The following is a 26,231-nucleotide window of genomic DNA, read 5'->3' as shown; positions in this document are numbered from 1 at the left end:
ATTTGGGTCTTTATTGTAGCTTGTAGTAGTTGGTACTTGAAGGCATCGCGAAACCTGACAGAACCACCTCTCAGCATCAGTCCTGGACCTCAGTTGTTGCCGAGATTTGGTTAAGAGCACAATGGGAGAGAGTTGCTTTAGCGGCCGAGAGTGGGGGATTAAAAGAAAAACAACAAATGTGAATTGACCTGGTGCTGACCGAAGGCTGTAGTAGCATGTATCTGTCATTAAAAGATAATTTTGGGGATGTTTGATTGTTTGAAATCAGTCTGGGATATTTGGATTGTCAGGATGACTACCTACCAGTCTTGGGTGGTCTTTGGTACATTTATCACTGGGTGATGCAGATATGGTAACTGGACTTTTTCCCTTCTCAAGAGAAGTGGTTAAAATATAAAAGGGTATGAAGTTGCTATTAGTCTTTAAAAAGGTGTCTTTCCTAAATGAATACGATAATAAAAAAATAATAAAAAAATAAGTGTGTCATAAGGTAGCAGAAAACCTGCTCAAATCAAGATTCTTCTTTCCCTATGGATTCTTGGGTGTTTGCTGTAGTGCCACAGCTGTAGTACAGTTTGTTTTAAGGGGGCAAGTCATGAGAAACTCTCTGACGCTGATGTCTGTGTATACATATATATCTACAAAAGAGAACAACAAGTCAGTTTGCTGCATTTGTTTGGAATCATATCAAAACCAGCCTTGGTACTGCCTTGTCAGTGGCATACATGTGATTGCATGGAAATAAAATGCTACGCTTGGTGTTCTTGTTATGGATACAGCACATATTGACAGAAATGTACCTTTTGCTTCAGTATGTTTTGGTTCCACCCGTAATGGAAAAGTCACGACAGGAGCACACTTGTGTGGGTCGCACATCCCGTGTTGCTTTCCCATGATGCGCGTTTTGGAGAACGTCTTCAAACTCCAACCAACGGATTTTCAGTGTTCGTTTCACTGAAGCGGCTTTTCTCTGTCGGTAGCAGCTCCATTCTTTAAAATAAAATATTTTTTCATCAGCAAAGTTCTAACTCTCACGGAACAAGAGCTGAAATGGACAGGCACAACTCTCGTCTAATTAATTCTTTAACTCATCTGGGGTGAACACAAGGGCAGACAGTTAAGCAGGACGATTAATGCCGGAGCGGGATATAAACGCGGACCAGAAAACTAAGAAGCTGTTCTGTATTGTTTTCGTTCTGCCCTGGCCTGTCAGGATTTTTGAGTCCTTGATGAATGGGTAGATGTTATATGACTGAAATTTGCAGTTTAATTTGTATTCTGGAACTTCTCTGCCTTACACCACCATTGAATAATCTAACTCGTTGAATAATCAAACTTGTATCTGTAGAGGCTTACTGAGCAGAGCCGGTAACTTTATAGAGAAATGTCTTGCGCTGATTATCCATTTTTCCTTCTGTGCTTCTTCCGAAAGCTTTATAATCTCAGTATTGAAAATGTTAGACTTTCTGGGCGACCTAAGAATGCTTTCCCAAATCCTGGATTAACCAGCAACCCAGCTGCTAGCGTGCTTCTCTGGTAGCAGGCAGTGCAGCTTGGCGTGATGTGTCTGGGTTGGTTGGTTGTTGTGTGTTTGGCTTTATTTTTCTCTCCCCTCCCCCCCCTTTTTTTTTTTGGTGTTTGCATTTTGATCCTGAGCAGGAGTGAGTGCCATTGAGACTTACCTCTTTCCCTTCCGATTTATTTTTGAGTCTTGGTAAGCAAATTGAGTGAAGAATGGACTTCAGCCTCCATCTGCGCTCTCACTCTTCTGTTCTTATTTACTTCTCTATTAAAGATGGCTTTAAAAAGACTTTCCTGTTTCTTTGACTCAGTATTCTTAAGAAGCATATATCTAAACCAGGATCTTTATAATTGAAAGAATTTCTGTGTTTAGGAAGTCTTATATTGGAACTGATGCTTTTGAAGATACCACCACCACACCTTGTTGATGGTGTATTCTGATAAATGCAGCTAAAGGATGCATTCAGCATGAATGGACCTGATATGAAGCATGGTACAAAAGTTAGAGGTTCCCAGGGGCTCTAGAAGACATTAGGGTCGTGTCCCTCACCCCATTGTGTTTTAGAAAGTAAAGCAACGTGGAGCTGATGCAATATGTGTGTATGGTTTCTCTTTAATTCAGTTTTAATAGGGTACCCTGAATAACTGCATAAGTTCAGTTAGTAGCAGAGATGATGAGCTGAGGAGAAACTTTGTTCTCTGCCCCCTCTTCCAACACTGTTCTAAACTGTATTTCTGTGGGAAATAAAAGACTTCTATTCCAAAAACCTTTTAATCGATGTGATTCTTAGGTCCAATAGTTTGTTTTTAAGATAAGTTACAAGGTAAGATGTAATTATCAAAATACCTTCTGTACTAAGGGTGAATGACTTTCCCTCAGTACTGCTGATCAAATGAAACACCAGTGAGTATGTTATGCTGGATATTTCATCAAGGGTCCTCAGCAGCACTTCGTAACGGGCTTTTGATCTGCTGTATCTTCCACTAGTTTGGGTGGTGGAAATGGTCCAAGAGGTAAGTGTAAATATTTTGTAGTATTCTGTTTTCTAAAAAAAAAAAAAAAAATTGCAAGTTTCTTGGTACACAGTTGATCTTTGTATGTTAGGTCCATGTCAGAATAAATAGAGGTAAACTATATTAAATAAGCTGATTTTCTCCAGAGTGACTCATTCACTAGCTAAAGTGAATTGTATGTCGTTTTTGTTTCCTCAGGAGTTGTAGAAGGTGATTTAGCTGCTGTCGAAGCTTACAAGTCATCGGGAGGAGACATTGCCCGCCAGCTCACGGCCGACGAGGTACGCCTGCTGAATCGCCCGTCCGCTTTCGACGTCGGGTACACGCTTGTCCATCTGGCGATCCGCTTCCAGAGACAAGACATGCTGGCGATCCTGCTCACGGAGGTGAGTTACCCTGAGCCTTGCACAGATTTACTGGGCACCCTGGGTAACGGTGCCATTGTTTGCAGCCAGTGTCACTTTATTTGCCAGAATATAGAGGCTAATGCTGTTAGAATACATGAATCACTTTGGTGTGTCTCCTCTAGGAGCAAAGTGACTTTAAGACTGTATATATGTGGTGGTCTCGAGGAGGTTCAGTTTTCTCCTTAATGAACAGTTTCGGCGCACGTTCTGGCCGTCCTGGGGGTGGAAGTGAGTTATTGTGAGGTTTCCTGCGCTTTGGGTGTGGGAGAGGAAATGCCCCGAAAGCAAAACACTGAGATCAATGACAGCACAGGTTTTTTTTTCCCTGATTTTTTTGTTAATGAATAAGTCTACCTGGTCTGTCTTGTCTTGTTTTCTTCGGAGCTTCTCTTCTAGAGAAAGGCAAATTTCTTGCTTTGCAAAATTGCTGTGTTTTTTTCCCACTCTTTGCCCATTTTATAGACTGGTTGGTTCCTCTCTGTGGTCTCCTTGCTCTCTCATATTCCATTTCCTCGTATATTTTTGTACCATGGACCTCAGTTCTGGTCATCTTTGCCCTCCTCCATCTTTGCTCTCTTACTAACACCATAAATAATTCTGTTTTGTTTTGGTTTGTGGTTTTTTGTCTGTTTTCTTCATCTCAAACTTCTGGTTCCTTACCTGATCAGAGCCATTTTTTTATTCTGCCTCCTTCCCTCTTTTGATGCTTAAAGCAATTCTGAAAGCATGTGTTCCTGAGAAAATGCCTGAAAAGCACATAAGGATGATGGAATGTGTAGGGTTGAGTAATTAAACAGAGTAGACGAAGCAAGACAAATGTAGCTAAAACCTTGAGAAGAGGATATATTTATATATGTCTAATATCAGCAGTTTTGCGCTGCTGACATAGCTATCTGGGTGGATGGAGTCACATTTTAAAAACAAGTTAATTTGCTGAAATACTATCTTACCGACTTTTCTGGTGGTTTTGTTTCAGTTTCTAGAATACTTGGTCAACATACTGTTTATGAAAATGCTTAGTAGTGTTTGAGCCACAGTGATACTTCGCTAGGATGTTAATGAGTGAAAATGTGTGTCTCTAAAGCTTTTTTTATTAATATATCCAGTGTCGTCCCTGTGGCACTTACTCTGTATCACTGAATGAGTTCCTACTGTTAGTAATGATTAGAATCTGGAGAAATGTAAGTATCTTAGCTTAATAGTTTTGGGGAAGATTCTTTGTAGGAGCCTCGTGCTGTGGTAATGAAGTTCTTTGTTAAATGTAGACTGGGCTCATGCATAAGATTTGAGGTGTATTTTCTATTGTTATCTAGCTCTCCCCTTTTTTTCTTCTTTCCCTTTGTCTGCTGGAATTGGTCACCTGTTAATTCACTTCTTTGAATAAAAAAAAGCTTTTAATCAGCCTTTTATTGTCAACTACATGACAAATGAAACATTAATTCATTGAGAGTCAAGAAACATTTAATCTTTATATTTCTGTTGCATTACTTGTTAACAAAATACAGTCTGCTGGTGTTTATCACTCAAGTCTTTGCATTTAACTGGAAATAATACTGAGTGCAGTAACTTACGTTACAGGTATCACAGCATGCAGCGAAGTGCATTCCTGCCATGGTGTGTCCAGAGGTCACAGAACAAATCCGTCGTGAAATTGCTGCATCTCTTCATCAACGCAAGGGAGACTTTGCTTGCTATTTTCTGACTGACCTTGTAACATTTACGTTACCTGCAGGTAGCTACAAAATTCTTCTTACTCATGGGAGGTTGTTTTTTTTTTTTTTTGTCGCCTAGTTGAGAATTGCTTGTTTTGGATGGATACCTTGACTTTCTGATGGTGGTGGCGTGTGTGCCTAGGTTTTACTTTTTAAGTTTTAACAGCTTAGGTCAGATCTAGTAGTTGAATTTGCTTATTCAGGTTTTGCACACTTCAGCCCATACGTTGTTCTGTGAACATCTGTTGTCCTCTTTAGACATGAGGAAGTTGAAGAAAAGTGGTGTTCTCTAAGGAAAGGCTGTGTTTAATTTTAAGATTGGAGCCCAGACGTTTCTGAGCTCTAATATGGCTTTTCACATAGCCATGTTAGCTTTCTGTGCTTTCCATTAAGGCACAGAGCTATTCTTTGCATTTGTACTTGGTTACAGCAGCAGTGCTTTTTGAATACTTCTGAAGAACTCTGTGATCAAGAGAATGTTTGTCTATTAACCAAAAGCTATTAGAAGACTTAATTTTTGATAGTTGTTTCCTTTACTATAAATGCTACCAGGGGTAAAAAAATGTGTATAATAGATGGAACCTGTACTAATCAGCAGATCATTTGTCTATTTTACAAAGCAGTAGCATTGTAAGAATAGTATTTGGAACTTTGAGTGTTACCTCATCTCCTACTCTTGAAAATGTCTGGATAATATTTACCACTTGTCTACAACTATTTGTTGGAGGTGCTGTGTTCAGTCTTGCTCTGTGGGTCACGTACAAGAGGCAGACGGTGTGGGTGCGCGAAGTGTCTGGACACACTTCGTGGCTTTTTAGGGGAGAGAAGGGCAGCAGAATGATTTTATAACACACGTGAGAAATGTTGCTCTTGCCAGAAATGAGGAATTTGTTCGCTATTTTCAGGAGACACATCTTAAGCCACTGCATCTTTTTTGACGTGTGTAATAGCTGTTAAATAATTAAGGAATAAGAATGTTCAGAAGCTTCTGTGTATCATCACAGTGTATTTCCACTTCCATCGCAGTCACCTGAACATCTGTAGTGAACAGTTAGCAGTTGGTCTCAAGACAGCATTTCCAAGGACAGTGGTATATATCACACAGTCCTATTCAGATATTACCTGTATGATGGAGTTTCTACTCAGTCTTTCAAATAAATGGATCCTCTTGAAGAGCCAAGGCACAGACATTGGAGTACAAAACTTTTAAATTGATTGCTGGTCGCCATAACCCAGTTGTAGTTTAAAAGGAACAACCATACCAAAAAAAAAGGGGCAACAAAACCAAACCAACCAAAACAAACAAAAAACAAACAAAATTCCCAAACCAAAACAAAAAACCAACAAACCAAACAACAGAAAACAAAACAAACAACAAAGCCCACCCCACAACACCCTGCCTGCACCAAACAACGATGTGCTTCAATAGCAACTTGTGTACCTAAACGTGGACTTCAGTTTTAGAAGCCCTGGGGCATTGGACATCTGAGCAGGGCTGGCAGATCTGACCCTGGAATTAAGAACCATCTTAGTGCCCTTAAAATACCAGTTAGAGCCCAGTAATTATCTCCTAGACAGCCTGAGGGAATACTAGATGTTTCTGTTTAAGTATTTATTTACTCCCTTATTTAAGTTTCACAATTGTGCTGGAGCTAACGAAGTTTCTCTCGTTTCCGCTCTGCCTAGCAACCCTTTACTACTTCTGTATTGAAGTGCAGGCCATGAGCAAATCTTTAAGGTGTAGCAAATACTTGAGTTTTAGAAGGTGTGTTTTTTGTTTGACATCATACAGGAGTCACAAGAGTTTTGCCCATTACACAACTTTATGCCATTTTTTAATAACAATGGTAGATGCACAGTTACAGATCCTATCTGTGCAGCTTTGGGAACACTTGTCAGCACTGGCATTTTCCGTCTCATAGCTCAACAGTTTTCCCATTTCTTGTTTTCTAACCTGCACACTGTGGCCTGCAAACTGTTGGGGTTCTCTGAACTCTTTTGTTGAAGTCTGCATGAAATAATGAAGAAGGTGGGTGTTCTGTACAAGAACGTGTCTCTTGGCAAACTGTTCCTGTCCATTGGGGAAGTCACTCAGATGGGTGGAAAACTACTGCTTACGATTGAAGCTGTCCTAAATATTTTCAACCCTACTATACCATTTATTTATTTTTTTTCCACCTCAAAGTGGTTCTCCACTTTCTCCTTCAGAGAAATCCATTCTTGCCCTACGGGTGCAGTGGTGATCCTTTCTGTGTAAAAGGTATGACAGTCAGTCTGGGATGCACGTGTGCTCCAGTGTGCTCTGTGCTCACAAATGACAGATCTGAAAATAACAGCAGCTTCTCAGAGGAGGCGTTAGGGGTGACAGGGCAAAACCTGGTGCGTAAGTTCTCCCAGGCATCAGGCTGGTAAAATTTCTTTTACTGTAACGTTAAGCAACTTTTGTGTTTTGCTTTCTATTTTTCCAGATATCGAAGACTTACCGCCCACAGTCCAAGAAAAGCTATTTGATGAAGTACTTGATAGAGATGTTCAGAAAGGTAAATGCTTTCAGGAGCTCCAGAATCTCTCCTTTTCATTAGAGAATATATACATGGCTTTGCTGCTTTTTTGTTTTAACTATAGATTTGATGCTTTCAAGTTAATTTCCCCCCTTAGAATTACTTTAATTTTAACACATTGTATTTAAGAGGCAGAGAAAAATTAGAGTTTGTAGAAATTATTTTCTTAATGTATCTTTGAACTTTAAAGAGTTTTAAAGCTTTAGAGTTTTAAGTCACAAGCTCTTTAAAGAAAACTGAACAAATATTTCCACTTCAGTAACAATCCTCAAACAAATGATTGTGGTCTATGGTTTGTTTTGGTGTGTGTGGGGTTTGTTTGTTTGTTTTCTTTTCTCGACAGTATTTTGTCCAAGGAATGCCTTTAGCCATTGTAGTTCACCTATTTTTGTAGTATGAAGGAAGTTTTATTCAGGTAAATGGATAAATTGTTGACGTTATGCCATTACTGTGCTCCTCAGATTCTCTGAGACTTCAAGTGAAAACAGGTTTTAAAAGAGCTTATTGTCACATTGCAGAGCTGGAAGAGGAATCTCCCATTATTAACTGGTCTCTGGAGCTGGGTACGCGCTTGGACAGCAGGTTGTACGCGCTTTGGAACCGGACGGCGGGGGACTGCCTGCTCGATTCTGTGCTGCAAGCCACGTGGGGCATTTACGACAAGGACTCCGTGCTGCGGAAAGCTCTTCACGACAGTTTACACGACTGCTCACATTGGTGAGTTGTTTTTTGCGTCAGCTTTAAAGATGGCTTTCCACGTAGCACAGCAGTATGGTCTTAAAAAGAAACACAACCACCACTCCTCGATTTACAGTGGGTGAATCATGGCGTGATTCATGTCGTAATCTAGATCTGGCATATTTTAAACGTGAGCACTGGAAACTTGGACGTTCTGACCTCGGTGACGGTGGGTGATATCCAGCAAATAGCGTTTAAAACACAGTAAAGTATTTTACGTTATGTGCTTGTCAAGAGCGCGCCGACCACAGTTAAGGCTGGAATTGACTTGCAGTGTAAATCACACGCATGCCGTGCCTCGCTGCCATGGTGGAAGCTTTGCAGAAGGTTGTTAAAAGAAGATAGCCTTTTATTCCTGTATAAACTTTTCAGTATTTTCATTCCATCTGCTTAGTTACAGCTTTATTCAACATTGCTCTTTTTGTTCCTGTTCTGTCTGCTAAAATAGTTGCAGTAAAGCACAGTGACATTCAACTGTTGCTGTCATTAGGCCATAGAATTAATTTATCATTCTGTAAAACAACTTTTGTTGTTTTACACTGGCAGCCTTCTTTAGTCCGATACTGTGGTTTGCCTCTGCTAGAGGAAAAACTCTTCCGATTGGACCCCCAGTGTCCACCAGCTCTGAAGCGTGACGTGGGACTAAAGGAAGAGATCAGTAAAGACTAATAATTTAAGACACGAGCGATTAGATTTCTTATGTTCTTGTAGTCAAGGACAAGAGAAACGCTATCGGCAGGCGCGCTGGAGGAAGAGCCTGTCCTCTTGCTCTATGTGCTGGACAGAAAGTCAACAACAAAAGTTCATTTTAGGGGGTCTCTAAGTCGTTTTTGTAATTACTGTCCCCAGCTGTCCACTGTTTGGAGAAAACTCCCCAAATTCACACCCAGAGCTGGATTTAGTGGTGCTTTTGTAACAATTCTCCCGAGAACCCGTCCCCAGATGGATCTGTCGCTGCTTTAGAGTTGTTTATAATGGAGTGTGCATCTCGACCATGCAGGAATGTCCCTGGCATTGCAAACAGTTCCCCTGAGGCCAGAATAGAAATTTATGATAGATCAGGTTTTGTTCTTTATGGTAACAAAAACAAGCGTGGTATCCAAAAACATGCTGCAAACTATTGAGGTTTAAACTGATCTTTCAAAATGTTAGTGTGAACTGCTGTTGGCTTACTGTTGTATCTAACGTAACACTCATTATTTATAGTGTATTAAATCTGGTTAAGCTTTTCAGTTCATTTTCTAGACAGAATTTGCATTTTACTCTGAATTTACTTAATCTTTATCCTTATTGGAAGCATTTTTTTTTAAACTGATCCATGTGTTATAGCTGTTTGAATACAGTTGCCTACCTTCAGTCTGGATAATCTTATTTGCTCGTTTGTCATCGGAAAAAATAGTAGAAGTCTTTAAGTTCTGCTGTAAACTGATCATCCTGTGCATCCTATACTTGCTGTATAGATTCTGTGTTGGCCAAGATACTTTTAATTGTGTGGGACAAGACGTGTAGCAGAGAGGAAGTGACATTGTTGTCACTGGCTTTAATGACAGTTGCTGAAGGAATAGGCTCTGAAATGCCATCGCTGAACAAGTGTGCTTAAACCGCAGTCCAGCAGAATTGTTCTCCAAAACCTTCACAAAGACACTTAAACTGGTATTTTTACAGTCAGACACAGAAGACTCCTGTAACTCATTTGGCCTCATTTTGCTACGTATGTTTAGATGCTGAACAAAGAATCTATTTACTAGAGGCAGTCTAGTGTCTGGGACCCAGGAAAAGGTCAACAGTGAAGTCCCCGGAGGCTCTGGCCTGCGGAGTCTTTTCCACTCACCTTTTAAATGACTACACTTTCTTAGTTTACTGATTTGTCCCTTTTTGTATTCCACCTTTAGCTTTTAATGGAGAATGGCCATATGCCCTAAGTTGGCTTTCAGATTTATTATTGTTAATGGATGCATTCCGTTCTCTTGTGCTAAACTGAAAAGTTTGTTTTGAATGAGATCAAAATCTTGAGTCTTCTGTCTGCAAGACTTACCTCCTGTGAGCACCTACAGGTACCTGTGTCTGTGACTGACTAAAAGAAGAAACTTCTTTAGGAAAAACAACTTCCCCTACAAGTAGTGATTTGGTTTGTTTTGGTGGTGTGTGTGTGGTGTGTTCTGTTTTTTAGCAGAATCGGATTAAACTTCTTTCAGGAAACCTGGCATTAATTAATTTAGCACAAGATGTTCGCTTAGACATTTCTGGGGGGAAACGGGCAAAATATCAGCTACAAAGATGGGAGCAGCTGCTGTATTAGGATAGGAACTGGAATGTAGCTAGATCCAGAGGATTCCCTATAGATGAGTGAGTGAGCACACAGACCTATCTAAATATCTCACTAATCAGTCTCTTAAGCCATGCAAAGGTTTTAGTTGTGCTTGGAAAAAACAGCCTGGTTGGTGACAGCTGTCACAGATACCAAGATTTTAGGATGATTACATCGTTACTGAAAGCATAGGAAAGGTTTCTTCCACACACACTGTCTGTTTTCTCAGATTTTGAGTGCATTTCAATGACTTTTTTAATAAGCTGCAGTTTAGAATGGTTTCTCTGTATTGGCAGTGAAGGCCATTGTTTAAGGTTGGCTTAGTGCTCCTCACTAAACCGGTGCTCCCCATGTGAAGTTGTGGCTTTTCCATAGTGCAGCGATTGGACTGAGTTAAAAAGTCAGCATCTGCTTTTTAATATGTAGGTAATTTTCTTTGATTAAGAAAGAAAACATTAGTACTAGTGCACAAAAATGTTAATTTTAATTTCAACAGAAAAATAGAAATCCTGTGGCTTTAAAACTTTAAGTTTAAATGGGATAAATCCCCCTTTCTATGTTTGATTCTTATCCATGCTGCTTTGTAACTATTCCATAGTTTGTGAAATTACTGTACTTTTTGCTTCAAGAACTGATATAAAACAGATTCTGCCTCTTAACCGTGGCCTATTTGAAGTTGATACGCGAGGACTGTGGAATTAGTTGGCTCATGATATGGTCAACTATAGAGAATACCTGTACTGTTCGTGTGAGAAGAACGAGCAACTCCTCTTATGGGAAATGGAATGTCTTAGTTATGTTCCTCATACATCGACGCTTAAAAAATCCCAAGTAAAGCTTCAAAAAACCTATTACAAGAAGTATCAGACTAGCCAGGAGCCTGTTGGGAAGTGTTATCTATTACAGCATGTTTGCTGTAGGCATTGTGATCCCAAGATTTCTTAAATGAGGGTTATCAAATTGAGTTTCTTGAAGATTAAAACCAAAACACAATCTAGTTTTTCTGACCTACATTCTCTTTTTTCCCCCTGTCTTTACAGGCTGAGGATAAAGGATTACAAGAGTTAAATGCTGCTAGCAGGTGTATGGTGGTTGAGTAAATATTTTTGTCTTTACCACTCTTTCTGTAACCTTTTAGGTTCTATACGCGTTGGAAAGAGTGGGAATCCTGGTATTCCCAAAGCTTTGGTTTACATTTCTCACTGCGAGAGGAACAGTGGCAGGAAGACTGGGCATTCATACTCTCTCTTGCAAGCCAGGTAAAAAAACGTCTTTGTAAGGTGGCTGTTTGAAAGGATATTGTAATCTCTGAAATTTCAAGAACTTGAAGTGTTCCTCAGGAATAAGAATTTTCACGTATAAAGGACATAATCCTCTTAAGCCAACAATCTGAAAGTATTACGGGGTAGGCTCTTCCTGCCAAGATGGAGAAGTTCATTTAAAATTCTAATTTTTGAGCTTACCATTAAGCAGTGCAGTGCAAACAGCTCTGGCTCTTTTGGTGTAGAATAAATTAACAGACGATTGTCTATTTAATGTCCTGCAACACTTACCTCCTAGAACATACCTACACATCTCTGAGCTCACACGGCTTAAACTGGCAAGCTGATATTTTATAACTCCCTTCCAAAATGAGATCTACATTCCTATAAGTTTAGCTCCTCTTTTAAAGTGTAAACATGAATTTGCTGCTATTTTCTTGTGACTCGTTTTAGATGTGCTCTTCTCCTATCATCAAAAGGTATTTAACTCAGCCTTTCCTTAGATAAGTGAATTATTTTTAGACTAAACATTATGTACAGTTTCATTTCTAACTGGGCAATGAAATATGTTAGATCGAATCTGAGCGATAGGACAAAGAATTATTACTGACAGATTAAGTTGTTGTGCAAGCTGAAATGTGTTTGCTTATTTCCAACTGATCTGTAATACTCTTCCAGTCTTTTGTTTTTCCTGTCAAAGCTAGATCACTCCTAAAAGCATTTTTCTATCTCAGTTTGGAGACTATATTTCAAATTTTGAAGTAGAGATTGATAAGTTCTGTTTCACGTGTTGTCTTTCTTTGTGTTTGGTTCAGCCTGGAGCGAGTCTGGAGCAGACACACATTTTTGTACTTGCACATATTCTTAGAAGACCAATTATAGTTTATGGAGTAAAATATTATAAGAGTTTCCGAGGAGAAACATTAGGATATACCCGCTTTCAAGGTAAGCCTTTAGTTTTTCAAATATAGTTTTCAAAAAGGTGGAGCTTTAAATTATAAACATAAAGGAAGTTGAAAGGCGAGTGGCATCAAACTACCAGCCGGAAGAGGATGGAATCATGTCATAGGTAAATTTTCGGTAGCTATTAAAAAGAACATAACAATCCCGTTAAAACTTGCGGTTTTTCATTGTATAGCGAGCACGCTGCCTGTAGCCACAGTAAGAATATATTTCGCCCTCCGCTTAATATGCCTTTAGTCTGTAATGCCTATGAAATATTCTGGTTGTGAGAACTCACCAAAAGTTGTGTGGTTTGTAGTGCTGGAAGACACGGGAGGTTTAATAAATGGAATTTGCAGTTCTGTTCGCTTGTGGTACTAATGGCTGCAAGTGTTCACTTCAGAAACTAAACTCTATTGAGTGTTTTCTGGGGCGAGGCAGGCGGGACGTGGTGGCGTTGGCTGAGTTTGTCACCAGAGTTTCGGGACAAAGGGATGTGTCCCATCACTCCACAGCAGCCGATTTGTGAAGCAGCCCCTTGAGAGCAGTGAAAAGGAGTCACCCGAAAGCAAGAGGCAAGGGCAGACAAAGAAGGGTTGAGGAATTAAAGTAGGGCGGAGAATGATAAAGTTGAGCTTGGTTTTTTTCGGTTTATTAAAGAGGTGGCAACTTGAATGTTCAGTGTGGAGGCTGAAAGGGAAGGAGTTCTATGTTCTAACGCTCTACCGAGAGTTATGTGAGGTGTAAGATTAGGTAACTTAGTTACGATTACAAAATATTGGTCGACTGATAATGTCAATCTTTCTTTCTGCAAAAGTGAATTCCATGACGTAGTTAAAAGGAAGTTTTAAACATGGATCTGTGCTTCACTAATTCACACTTTCCAGCAAGTGTGATGTAGCTACCGTCCTGTTTATCAAGTAGTACTATAATTCTGCATAGCTAGATCAGGTTCTTTCTCCTCCTATTCTAGCAGCCTAGCCATCCTTGAGAGAAATACAAAGATGTTCAGCTGACTCAGTCCAGTTTTGCTTAGAAATTTGTTTGTGGATTTCTAAAGAATCTTTTATCGGAGATGATAAAATGATGGACTGGGAAAGAACGGTTACTCATGTGATAAATATCTGACACTTCAGATTTGGGTTGCTTTTAACTCCAAGGATGAGTAGTTTGTCAAATGTTTTTATTTTATAGACTGGGCATTGAGGCAGACAAGTGTTACATGGCCTAAATATGCTGAAATTGTTTTGTTGCTCTGTGAACCAGAAGGTAACCGGGTGTCTGGGACAACCTTTTGCTAGACATGCGTTTCCAGGAATTTAGTCAGACAAATATTTACGACTCGCGATTCGCTCGCTGCATCCGTCCGTACATAGAAACACGTAACGCTGAACAGGTGAACTTGGGAGTCCTGTGTCAAATTACCTGCAGCTACTTCTGCCCTTGTCCAGCTACATTTCTGTGGTTAATTAAATGCCAGCACCAGAGCTGAAACCAAACAGCTGTCGGGCCGGGAGCAGTTTGGGCTGCCAAATGGTACGAGATTTGCTGTTCTGGCCCCATCGGTGAAGCTTTGAGGAGTCCTTGGGCTTCTCCGACGTGCTGTATAGCACCCGCTTGTCTTTAAGGTCACATTCACCACCAAAAAAAAAAGGAAAAAAAGATTGTGGGTTACAATAGAGATGGGAAAACGAGTTTGTTTTTTTAATGCTTACTTAACATCATGGTTCGGTCTGTAGCACCTTGGAAGGTGCTGTAAACCCCCAATTAGCCCCCCAAATCTTCGGATTTCCTATTTAGCGTTGCATCCATCTCTGGATGTTGGCGAAGTGAAGCGCCTTGTTTTGCTGCAGCATCTGTTCCCCCGCGCTGGCAGCAGCTGTACCAGGCCAGGTTGCTATGCTACGTGTGCATTTCAGTTTACGGGCGGCTATTTTTAAACCGTCACAAGGTAAGGCACGCTGCTGCCCAAGTTGTCTTCAGCAGTACACACCAAGAATTATTTGTCTTCCTAGAAGAAGAGTTCTGGTTTTATTTTGAGACTTTGCGTACCTCAAGCAAATGACCGTCTTTATTGCTAAAAATGGTGGGGAGAAAAAAAAATAGCACGGGTTCTTTCAGAATCTGTGACATCAGTAATTTATCTGAGCAAAATAGTGTCAGCTTTTGAGTGGGTTTTTTTGAGACCATATATGTATAATTGATGTGGGTTAATTTAATCTATGAATACAATGTTTATGAGAAGTCTCATTGTCTCTGGGATGGGCTACATACTTAAGTGCTGAATAATGTTTTGTGCAGTAAGTTCTTTTAAGTTTTGTAAGCAGATGGAATTTTTTCCTGGTCAAAACAGACATCTGACTGTAGCTTTTATTTCTGTAATGCAGAATTTTTTTTTTTTTTTGCTATAGTTTTTTTTTATTTTTAATAAGAGTTACCAAACATGGAAGACTGCATTTCTGACCTTAGTTTTTTGTCCATCGCTCTACTATAGACTGTAGATTTTAGGGGAATGGTAACGTGGTGTTTGTAATGGCTTTTATGTCTAAACTTGTACAGCTGCAGAGTTACTCGACTAATCTCATGTTAACCTAATAATAATTAGCTGCACTGAAAAGTGTGACCTATATTAGCGCAGGCCCAACCAAGTACATTTTCAGTGCTTGTTAATGTGCTGCCGCTATTGTGTTTAGCCAAAATAAGAGGTTTGTTTCAAAATTCTTTGTTATTGAACGTTGTTGTTCTGACTCTTACCCTCTGTCTTACTCTGTCGTAGGTGTGTATTTGCCTTTGTTATGGGAACAGAGTTTTTGTTGGAAAAGTCCGATCGCTCTGGGCTACACGAGGGGCCATTTCTCCGCTCTGGTTGCCATGGAGAACGATGGTTACGGCAATCGAGGCGCTGGTGCTAACCTGAACACTGATGATGATGTTACTGTTACTTTTCTACCGCTGGTGGATAGCGAGAGGAAATTATTGCACATTCACTTCCTCTCCGCTCAAGAGGTAAGAAATACTTGTGTATCTGGTGGCCTTTTTCACAGCAACCTCTGTAGCCCCCACCTCGTTTTGCAGTTCAAATAATTACAAGGAATATGCTGCTTTGTTCAATTAATACTGCTCCTTCCCCATCATTTCAGGTGATTCTGAAAGAGACTTTCCCACAAATTTGATGCTTATTTATAGCTCTGTAGATTGAACGTAACTTTTCTGTGCACATTAATACAAGTGTACCTTGAAAAGTACCCAGAAATAAGGATTCTGACGCTGACACAAGACTGAAATATGCTTTTTTTTTTTAGCATGCAACATAACTATTGGCCAGTAGTTACAGCATGCTCTACCTCATTTTATAATGAATCTCAACTCATTTCTTCTTTTATAACTATGATAAAGACAGGGAAGCACTTCAGTAAAGTGTGTATATGGGGAAGGGAAGGCTAGAAAACCTGAAATAATTGCAAAAAGCAGGTATCCTATAGATAAAGGAGAAAAAGTATGGCCTTTAAGTTGGGATATTTTTTCAGAAAGCCATGGCATTTGTAATGTCTGACAAGAGGAAATGTTTAATGTCAAGAATGACGGACTCCTAAAAACTGCTTTGTAAAGCCGGAAGGCTCTTTTAGGACTTACCTTCCTTATGTTGTGACTACAGAAGTAGTTAGTTGCTCACAATAACTGAAGTATAGCAAGGCTATATTGGAAATACACATCTGAAAAATTTAGAAGGGAAGAATAGGTGGATAATATTTTGAGAGCCTTTCAAATGTTGGTTGAAAACGGCACGTGCGTCCGTTGGGCTTTCGGAGACTCCTGGCTCCCCCAGCCTGGCTGCTTCAGAGCATCCCGGGGGGGGATTATTTGAAGTCGCTGGTGACGTTTCAAACCTCGTTCTCCCTCCGTTTTGTCTCCCCAAAGATCGGCAACGAGGAGCAGCAGGAGAAGCTGCTGCGGGAGTGGCTGGACTGCTGCGTGACCGAGGGGGGGGTCCTGGTGGCCATGCAGAAGAGCTCGCGCCGCCGCAACCACCCCCTGGTCACCCAGATGGTGGAGAAGTGGCTGGATCGCTACCGGCAGATCCGCCCCTGCACGTCCCTTTCCGACGGCGAGGAAGACGAGGATGATGACGACGAGTGACGGCGGATAAATGGAGAACGAACCAGCGCGGAGCGTCCGAGCCGGAGTTCGCCTTGTGCTCTAGCAGTTCGTTGTGGAGCGACCCGATTCTAGGAGAAACGTGCTGTAAGGGATTTTTTTTTCTAACCGGCATGGAGGGAGTTCTAGAAGCTGCGTGAAGAGAGCGAAAGGGGCTGGACTACAGTTTGTATAAAAACAAAAAGAAACAAAGAACAGCTAATTTTATTATCAAGACAGAAAAAAACAAAACCACCAACAAACATTTTTCTTTCTGATTGTAAATCTGTCTATAAATGTACCGCATGTGGTTGTGTAAGAGGTTGTGTAATAGGAAAAGTATACCAGCATCCTAATTATTGCAAAGAAATTTTTCAAATAAGGGCACTTATGAAAGCACATGTTGGATATCTCTTCCCTCCGAGGTTCTTTTATGGTAGAACTTGGTATTCTCCATCACCTTTTAGCTACTCTGGCACATTTCTGTGAAAGGCCCTTTTATGTGAAATCTCACTAGTGCCCAGGTCAGATTGTGAGGGTTTTTTTGTTTGCACAAAATATCCACAGCAAGTCATAAGCAAAAACCCATTCATTATTTTACTACTCTTTTAGTTACTGCTGTGCCCATATAATAAAAGCTAAACTCTGTGGAACAAACTGGAAGAGAAGCTAAATTTTTCATCGAGTGAAATGACTTGTTTCCTGCAAAAGTTGGGGATTTTTTTTGCATATTTTTTTTCTTCTAGTAGTTAATAGATTCTTTTCAGTATACGTAAGAATATTTATTCAGAGAAGTGACCTGAAATATAGGGATTTTATTCCTGTGAGCAAACACTAAACGAAATTGTGTGAAATCTGAGAGCTCAGCCGTGATTGAGAATTTCATATTGTCAGAACTCTCGTCTTGCTGTGATACAAACTGTGTATCATTTTACCATTTCTTCTTTCATCAACTTAAACATTGCTGCAAATGAAAAAAACACCTTTTTGTAGGGTTACTCCTCGGTCATGAAATCTAGTGAGAACACATTTGGCAGTTCTAATTAAAAAGAAGAATCTATGCTAAAGTTGTTTTTAAAGGCACTGTGTTATATATTTCTCAGTATGTAAACCTGGGAATTTCTTGCATGTTGATTGATGTGGCCATACTTAAACTTATGTAAGTTCCTAAGATTGTAAGTTCAGAGTATATTCTCCAGTAGAAATTTTATTATATTTGATAACTTTAGCCATGTAACCTGTAATGGATAAAGTTTATCTAAAAATCTCACTGAAACACTAAAGGTTAATGCCAGTTTTTACATATACAGTGCAATTCAGGTTGTCTTGAAAAGCACTTTTGATGGTGTGGTGGTTGAATAAGGAATTTTGAAGTAGATGAAATGGTTTTAATTAGAATTTGGAACGAAGCCCCATAGCACATATTTTTATGTAGTTCAGAGCTATGGAAACCCTGAGGAACTTGCTGCTTTTTCTTCCAAATGCTGCTTAGATGGTGTTGAAACGTGCACAACTCCTACAGAAACTTGGTGACGACACCAAAAGGATAGAAATAATGAAGTACTGTATTAACTTAGCGATTTTCCCATCACAGATTCCATTGGGGTTTATTATGAAATGTCTCCACCTTTGTTTTTTTTGGCCATTAGGTCTCTGATTGGTGCATGCGCAAATGTTCAGGTAAAAGAACGCATGAATATCCGCAACGTGCGTACGAGTTACCTGATTGGAACAGGCAAACCGCAGATCCTGAAGAGGTTCTTCACAAGCATACGGGCCTATTTCAAATTTGCTTTCTAAATTTTGGGTTTTTTTCCCTTACCTTGTCCAGCTGAGACTCACAGCTTTTCTGTTGGGAACCGACTAAGCTGGGATGAGAGTTTCCATGATCTGAGCTGGTCTGTACTGTGTGTTCTCCCTTGTGGTGTAACCCAGGATGCTTCTGGAAGTCCTGCTAGGTCAGGACTAAGTGTGCCAGCATACATACTACCCAGATCACTGTAAGCTCGGATCCCGGCTTACCTAGGCCTCGCTTCCCTGTGCAGACCATTCGAGTGGGCGAAAGGATGAGCTCCCACCTTTAGCAGGCGACTCCGAGGGGTGCGCGAAACGCCGTGCCGAGTTTCACGTCCCGCTCCACCCTTTGCTTTCCGCAGTCCCGTTCCGTTCGAGGAAGTTTAAGCTTCCTCCTAACACGGGGAGATGAAACCAATGTGAAATCTGCCTTGAGCCGCGCATGCCTTCCCTGCCTCCCCTCGCTGTTCCTGGGCAGCTGCTGTGGGGCCCGAGCGACCCTGGCCCCGCCAACACCTCCCATGGCAAGTTCAAGTTCACCGTTGCAGCCAGTCTGGGCTGTTTCTCAGCCGCATGCACCGCGCTCGCCGGAATTTATCTCCTCCTGGCCTGAGAGGAACAGTCCTGGTACTTCAGAGCTTTCCTTGATCGTTATTGTTCTGTTCTGATGTGCTGTACAATGGTATGTTCAGGTTTAACACGCTTCACGGGTCATCTCGGGACTGGTGAAGTATCTTTTTTTTTTTTTCCAAAAATCAAAGTAATCCAAACCTCATGTACCTGTAGATTAAAGAGATGCAAACCCCTTGCTTTGTGCGAGCGCAGTACTCAGTCTATGTTAATGGGTTCTCTCCTTGAATTACATACTTGAAAGTTTACAAATACGGAGATTAATTTGCAAATGTGCTACCTTGCAGCTTGTTGGCAAGTTCTGCTCTTTTAGCCAAGTATATATACACATAAACTTGGGTTCCTCTGTTATTTTCCTCATATTATTGCTTGCAGTAGCACACGCTTTTCTAGCGCAGAACTTGGCTTTTCATCGCTACCTCCTTTACATCTGGTTGGGTTTTTATTTTTTTTTCTGGTTTTATTTATAAATTCCGTAGCAAAAAATCCCTGTATTTCTTTTGGTTTTAATATATTAAAATTTAGAAATTCTGGATTCTTCCAAAGTTCTGCTGCATGGCTTATGGCTAGATTGTGTTTGCTCCATTAACCAAATCGATTTGTGTGCATTTAGAGCCCCTTACTTAATTGCTGCTTTTCCATTTCTTTTCCCCTTTCGTTCAGTAACTTCTCTTAGCCCCCCCCCCTTTTTTTTTTAAGGTTTTATTTAGTGTCTGTCGCCTTCAAGCTGCTTGTTTTAAGCTACTCCGACACCCATCACCACCAGAGAGACTCCCCCGAGCGTGACCACGCGCTGCGGCTCCGTCAGCAAAGCCACCGCGCGAACCTCCGACACCAACAGTTCATCTCCCGTTTCTTTGCCCAAATAATCTTCCCTTTGAGAAGCGCCACGTGCCACTTCCTGGCGCTTCGGCGTTATCGGAATTGCGATGGCGCTCGTCCCTTTCTGCTTCCACGCGTCTCCTCTTTGCGTGTCGCTGGTGTCGGCACCGCAGGCGCTCGAAGCCCAAGAGCGGAGGGGAAATGCTGAACCCGTGTCCTTTGGTTTGTCACCCCGGGGTCTCCTTGTTCCTGCTCTCGGTGAGCTCGCAGTGCTTCGGTAGCAACCGCCTGTCTGCTTTTGCATCTGTCCATAGTTTGGGTGAAGAGGGAGGTTGGGTGCTGGATGAAAACCGCAGCGTTTGCCCTTTTCTGTGGGGTTTGAGCTGAGCCTCTTGCTGTCCCGGTGCAGACTCCACTGCTGGCAGCCGATGCTCGAGGATCCTGCGACACCTTATTCAACCCCAAATGCAAGTACCAGAGCTACTTTACTTTTTAAAACAACTCTAAACCGCCAATTTGGTATTTCCTAAATACCTTTGCTGTAACTAACCTGTTTTATCCTGGTTTCTCACGGTGCTCACGGATCATCAGATGTGCTGTGTCCGTCACTGACCAAGCGCGGTCACGCTGTAAAAGCTGGCCTCCCTTAAACGTGTTTGAAGCTGGTCACTAGTTTTCAGTTTAATATAAATCAAACAAAATACAGAGTTTTGTAACCTAGACGCTCTTTCGGTTTCAGTTTTTTAGTCCCTTTCCAGACTGAGCTCTTTTTCCTGTGAAAGAGTGGAAAGGGAAGAACCGGCCTTTTCTCCAGCCGCGCTTGAAGCTGCTCACGCCTCCTGGGCACATTTTCCACTTTGTTCCCAGCCGGTTCTTAACGCTCTGGGTCTCGAGTACGTACAAAAAATGCTGGAGGTGTAGCTGCCTTTGTAGCTTAATGGAAACCCTGGCGATCTTTTTAATATCCCACTTGATTTTAAATAGTCACAAATTACCGGTAAGTTTACAGCTCACAGGTAGCACCACCTGAAAGTCTGGCAATGAAAATCGGCATTTCCCAGCAGTTTTAAATCTGACCTGCACGCGGCGTTTCTCAAAGCCTGGTTTTGGGTTTGGAGGACGCTGTGCTCACAGTTACGTTTCTGTCCCTTAACTGTGCCTTCTCAAGGTCTTCAACTTAAAGTGAGAGCTCTTACCTTTCAGAAATTATAGAAATTTTATCACTTTTTATTGAAAACTGCACTGAACGCTAAATGTCCACCTTTACAAGAAACAAATACAATTAACAGTAACACACTAAAACAAAACATACTTCTGATAGCCATTGGTTTTTTTCTGTTTGGGACAGCTTACGATTTTTTTTTTTTGTCACAGAAACAGGAATGTACCCATACAAAGGCTCAAAATAGGCCATCTTTTTTAAAAACAAAAAAAGGCGATGATTCACAAAAGACTATGAATATAACATGTAACTAGTTGATACAAATCTAATAGGATTTGTTAAAATCAGTCACATCTAATAACACATTTTGAAGTGTTCTTGTATAAAATATCACGTGAAGAAAAGAAGACTTTTATCAATGTCTAAAAAAGTGGGTTTTGTTCATAGACAGTCTGACAAGTTACCATAAAAAGTGTTTCCTGAGACATAAGGAAATGCAACATTATTCTTGAACCCTTTCCAGCTCAAGACTTTTTTTCCACTTGATAAAATAGCTGCAGATTTAAAACTGAGAAAATATATTTGAGTACAAATAGTGTGTGAAACTTAATACTTTCTTCCTTTTTTTCTTTTTTTTTTCCTTTTTCCCTTTTTTTTTCTTTTTTTTAAAAATTTTTTTTCTTGCATCATTGCAGGGCGTAAGTGAATGCACAGCTACTTTATTCAGTGTATTGGGCAGTTTGGTTTTTCCTCCTGAAAGGCAACTCCTGTCACACGCCACTGGCCCTGGGACGCTGCAAAAAGGATCGTTATTATTATTTTTTTCTTCTAAGCCAGTACTGACGCCTCCCGTTAGAAGAGGTAACCAGATACAAGAGTAAGGAAAGGGCTGAAGCCACATAATGGTTTCCTCTTACATTTCTGTTAACTCTGTAAGGATTGTTTAATGCAATGGTTTGAAAACAGGTGCGGAAGCCCTGCTCTTCCCAAAGAATGGAGGGAGAAAAGATCGATTTTTATTCATGTGACTGATGCACAGATGAAGGGAACTTAACACACAATAACAGAAGTTGATCATTAACGTATCGCATCCTAGTTTTCCGCGCTTCAGTAAGCAGGTGACTCTTCAGGCCTTCTCCCCGCTCTTGACCGCGATCGCTTTGTCCTTAACACTGGAACATCAATGATGCGTCTGTCCAAAATCAATGTTACAAATTTCGTATCAAATTTCTTTTTTTTTTTTTTTAGTTCATGTATAACTTCTTCTCCAATGTCTCTTGGTCCCAAGTTTATTTAGTGATTTTTTTTTTTTTAATTATTTTTACTTTATTTTTTTTTAAATTATCTGCTATTGCTCGTTGGGATGTTCCCTGTTGTCCCCGTGTTTTGTGGGCTGGTTGGGAGACGGAGCTTGGGAAGGATGTGCCACGGTGGGGAGGTTGTGGGTGACGGGGATGCCTCCGGGAATGATGCCCTCCATGGCGGCCGGAATCCCCCCCGGGGCCACGCTCACCATCCCCGGCGGGTACCTGCCGGGGACAGAGAGAGGAACAGGCCCGTCACCAAACACCACCAGCAAGGAGATTCCGCTTCTCTTCTGGAGCCAACTTAGTTTTTCCTTTTTTAAATTACAAGGGACAGCTCGAGGTTAAACCAATGCTGCTGTGGGTGAAAACCACTTTTTTTTTTTTCTTTTTCTCTTTTCTGCTTTATCCTTCCAGTTGTGCAGAAGCACTGACAGCCCTGGCAATGGATGCTGATGCTCTCACGTCATGGGGGTGACTTCTTAAATTCCCAATTATTTGCAAAGAGCACTGATGTAGGCTTAACGCCCAAGCTCGAAGTAGTGATTTATAAGTAAAAATTGTCTGTGTATGTGAGTTTTTTGGGATTTTTTAATTTGTTTTTAACCCCTGAGCTGTCACAGAGTTCTTGAGTGCTGACTACCTCCTGAACCAACAGAGTTTGTACTTTGAAAGGAGAGGAAACAAGTTTTATTTATATACAGTACTTTTTCACACATGTAAAAACCTTGAACACTCCACTGCTAGACGAGAGATGGGAAAAACGATGACAGAGTCAATATTTCCCACTAATTATCAAGGTGTTTTACAAGAAGTTGGATTGTTCTAAACCTTTATTGCATTGTTTGCCTGAACTCAACACTTTTAATACTAAAAGCGCATACTAGAGATGTGATACCATGACCTATAGTAATAATTTCCTGGTGCTTGATGTTGTGAGGAGGCAAATAATTTTTGCTAATCAGCTGAGGGAAGAGAAAACAACAGGTATAAATAAACTCCAGCCCTGTACCCAGGTTCTCCTCATCAGAGAAACGTTGCTTTTCTGTTCCATTCATGGCCCCAATCCGGCCATGGGGAAAGCTGCGTGTAAACGCCCCTGCGTCTGAGCCAGAAGATTTGAAAAAACTGAAACCTTTACGCCTGAAACTGAAGTTTCTTGTCAGCAACACTCAACCCCTCAGCTCTTTTTTAAGAGCTGTTTGAAGAGAAATCACTCGCTTGGAGAGCGCTTTTCCAAAAAAAGCTGTGCTTGACGCCTGGAAGTTGCGGCAGACTCTTAGGATCCCATTACTAGATGGGTACAACTTAATTTCATTTAAAATAAACCAAATGCCCTTGGCAAAAGGAACCGTGTCAGACTAGAAGCTGTGCCTGTGACACTCCTTTGCCTTCATGACACTGATTTCTATCTCCTCTTCTGTTTCTTTCCCTGTTCCTTTTCATGGTCAGGCCTTTTTTCCTGCAGCTCTGCCTATGGAGCTCTAGACTGGTCTTTGCTGGGTAATTCTGTATCAGCTGCAAACATTCCTGCATGACCATGGTGAGGTGTAGAGGTTGGACGCGGCTCTTGGGTAAGCGTCCTCCACTATGATATGGGGACTGTGTCTTGTTCTGTACTTTCTAATGGGTTGGTGAACCCTAAGAAAGACTTTCTCTTGAAAAACTGGGTAAGGAATCATCTTGAATGCTCTCTGAAAAGCCAAAAGCGAGCTTGCTGCCTTCATCATCCCTGCATGCAAATGCCTTTGGCCACCTACACCTGGATGTAAGTTTTCCCTCTACGGAAGGTGAGCTGCATCTTCCTCAGGCAGCCAGAGAGCGCAGCTGAAAAACGGAGTTCAAGCTTATCCGTCTTTCTAAGAGCTGGGTGAGTTATATGCACTCCAAGAAATAACACGGAGTTTGAGAAAGGCCAAGAAATTAGAATTTCTTGCGCTGTCTACAGGGAAGATGTGATGTGGGGGCAACGAGGCGCAAACCCTCTGGATGTTGGATGCGTGGGGACAGCGGGACTGAGCCAGAAGCACCTCCCTGCTGCTGCCATCGCCATCGGGAAAGGTGGACGGAAAACCGGGAGAGAACGGGAGGATTTACCTGCCCACAAGGGTGGTGACCTGAGCCTGGCTTACAGGGGCCACAGCTCCCATGGAGCGTGTGACAAGGACGTGGCACCTGCAGAGGCGGAGGTTAAGCCGAGGCTCATCCCAGCGGCCGGGCATCGCCCACGCGCTGCGGAGCGGCCGGGGCAGGACTGGGAGGTGCATTCCCCAATTTGGAGGTTTCAGTCTACATTCTGCTGGTCAAAGGGAACAATCGCTGCCTGAGACCTGCGGGCAGCTGCCAGCGGGCAGGGCCGTGGCACATGTGTTGCCTGGGGCCTCGTCCTCCTGATGTGCCCTGTGTGGGGTTTTTCTTTTGTTGTATCTCAGAGTATTTTTAGCAATGGTGATACACTGAAGGCTGCCCAGCTCCAGCTGAGTCCTCATGCCTCGCATCTCCTACCAGCATGCTGTGAGCCGTCCTAAGTGGAGCAGTAAGTAACGCTAATCTCAGGGATTTAGGTGGAAATTAGGCCACTTGACTCTGGACCTGTATTTGCAGTTCTTACCCCGGCTCCTTAACCCACAAGCAGGGCCAGGCTCGCAGTGCATGGACAGAACTGCAGAGCAGATCTGCAATTGCTTCTGCAGTTTAGAGTTGTGTCCAGCTTGTGGATGGGTCTGGGGGTCCTGGCACTTACAGAGATGTCACACAGGCGACTGCTGGCCCACCAGGACAAAGCTTTACAAACGGGAGGCTTTATGATCCCCGTGGTTAAATCGAGCAGTGTTACTAATCCCAGCGACGTGACTGCTGCTCCCCAGGGAGGGGGACTTTGCTGTCACCGGCTGAGCTGATGTAGCAGCTGTTGCTCGGGCTTTTGTGCTCAGGTCACAGCTGGAATCCCAAACCCAACCTCTGCAGGGGAACCCGCTGCCGCCGCGGTGGTGACAGTGACAGTCCCGTTCTCTGGCTTACCTGTACGTGGCACCATTGAGCTCTGGATGAATTGCTTGCTGATCTATTACTGACCACGGAGCTGTTGTGACAAAGAATTCCTTATTCACGCAATTCCTTAGGCTTTCTGGGATGCGCCCTGGAGTTGGTAATAAAGGTAAGTACATGTCAGGCAAGTCCTAGCTTTATCACCCTCTAATATAAGCTACAATTCTTCCGTTTCACTGTATTTGTTGGTATAAAGGCAGGGAAGAGAGGTGCAGAGATCCCGTATCCCTTGTTTCAGGAGGATGTTTTGGCTCCCAAAGTCCAGGGTCGGAGACCAGTTTCCTACCCTGAGTCTCAACTTTCTGCTTTCAGAAAAGCAGTTGCCGTGAGCCTGCTGATCTCAGAGGCTACCCGGACATAAAGCTGTGTTCATAAGAGAGGCAGTTTTTAGGACAAGAGAACCACTCCGCTGGAGTATCGTGTCCACTCAGCTCAGTCACAGCAAGAGTTGGACACAGACACCTTCACTGCTTTGGGATTTGGTTCTGACATGCAGTCAGCTGTGGTCTGCACCGTCTTTTCGGTTAGCACCATGAAAAGGGGCAGCAATTATTGCTTCACTGTCATAGAATCACAGAATAGTCTGTGTTGAAGGGACCTCCAAGCTCCCCCAGTGCCCCCCCTGCCATGAGCAGGGACATCTGCACCAGCTCAGGTTGCTCAGAGCCCCGTCCGGCCTGGCCTGGGATGTCTCCAGGGATGGTTCATCCACCACCTCTCTGGCCAACCTGCGCCAGGCTCTCACCACCCTCAGGGCCAACAATTCCTTCCTCATGTCCAGCCTGTCCTTTTCTTCCCAGTAACAGACACTGGTCTTTGCCATTAATGAGCCAGTGCCTTGTTGATTTTAAAAAAAACCAAAATAAAACAAC

General features: G+C 42.0%; 2 protein-coding genes across 5 annotated transcripts in view; one reads left to right on the top strand and one right to left on the bottom strand.

Annotated features, from left to right (window-relative positions):
- The window catches only part of ZRANB1 (zinc finger RANBP2-type containing 1), a 41,073-nt gene extending 21,764 nt beyond the window's left edge, over window positions 1-19,309 (top strand). For both annotated transcript variants that reach the window (XM_065639313.1, XM_065639314.1), the window contains exons 4-11: window positions 2,734-2,921; window positions 4,521-4,674; window positions 7,123-7,194; window positions 7,734-7,932; window positions 11,400-11,520; window positions 12,339-12,468; window positions 15,242-15,471; window positions 16,384-19,309. In XM_065639313.1, coding sequence (XP_065495385.1) covers window positions 2,734-2,921; window positions 4,521-4,674; window positions 7,123-7,194; window positions 7,734-7,932; window positions 11,400-11,520; window positions 12,339-12,468; window positions 15,242-15,471; window positions 16,384-16,602 — 1,313 coding nt within the window. In that variant the 3' untranslated portion in view covers window positions 16,603-19,309. The remainder of the gene's footprint in view (window positions 1-2,733; window positions 2,922-4,520; window positions 4,675-7,122; window positions 7,195-7,733; window positions 7,933-11,399; window positions 11,521-12,338; window positions 12,469-15,241; window positions 15,472-16,383) is intronic.
- A 1,778-nt stretch (window positions 19,310-21,087) lies between these two features.
- Window positions 21,088-26,231, bottom strand: part of CTBP2 (C-terminal binding protein 2) — a 138,946-nt gene continuing 133,802 nt past the window's right edge. For all 3 annotated transcript variants that reach the window (XM_065638710.1, XM_065638711.1, XM_065638709.1), the window contains 2 exons: window positions 25,333-25,450; window positions 21,088-22,536 (listed from right to left, as the gene is read on the bottom strand). In XM_065638710.1, coding sequence (XP_065494782.1) covers window positions 22,356-22,536; window positions 25,333-25,450 — 299 coding nt within the window. In that variant the 3' untranslated portion in view covers window positions 21,088-22,355. The remainder of the gene's footprint in view (window positions 22,537-25,332; window positions 25,451-26,231) is intronic.

Source organism: Caloenas nicobarica, chromosome 7 (genome assembly GCF_036013445.1).
Source record: "Caloenas nicobarica isolate bCalNic1 chromosome 7, bCalNic1.hap1, whole genome shotgun sequence".
Lineage (NCBI taxonomy): Eukaryota > Metazoa > Chordata > Aves > Columbiformes > Columbidae > Caloenas > Caloenas nicobarica.
This window is presented reverse-complemented; position numbering and strand designations above follow the sequence as displayed.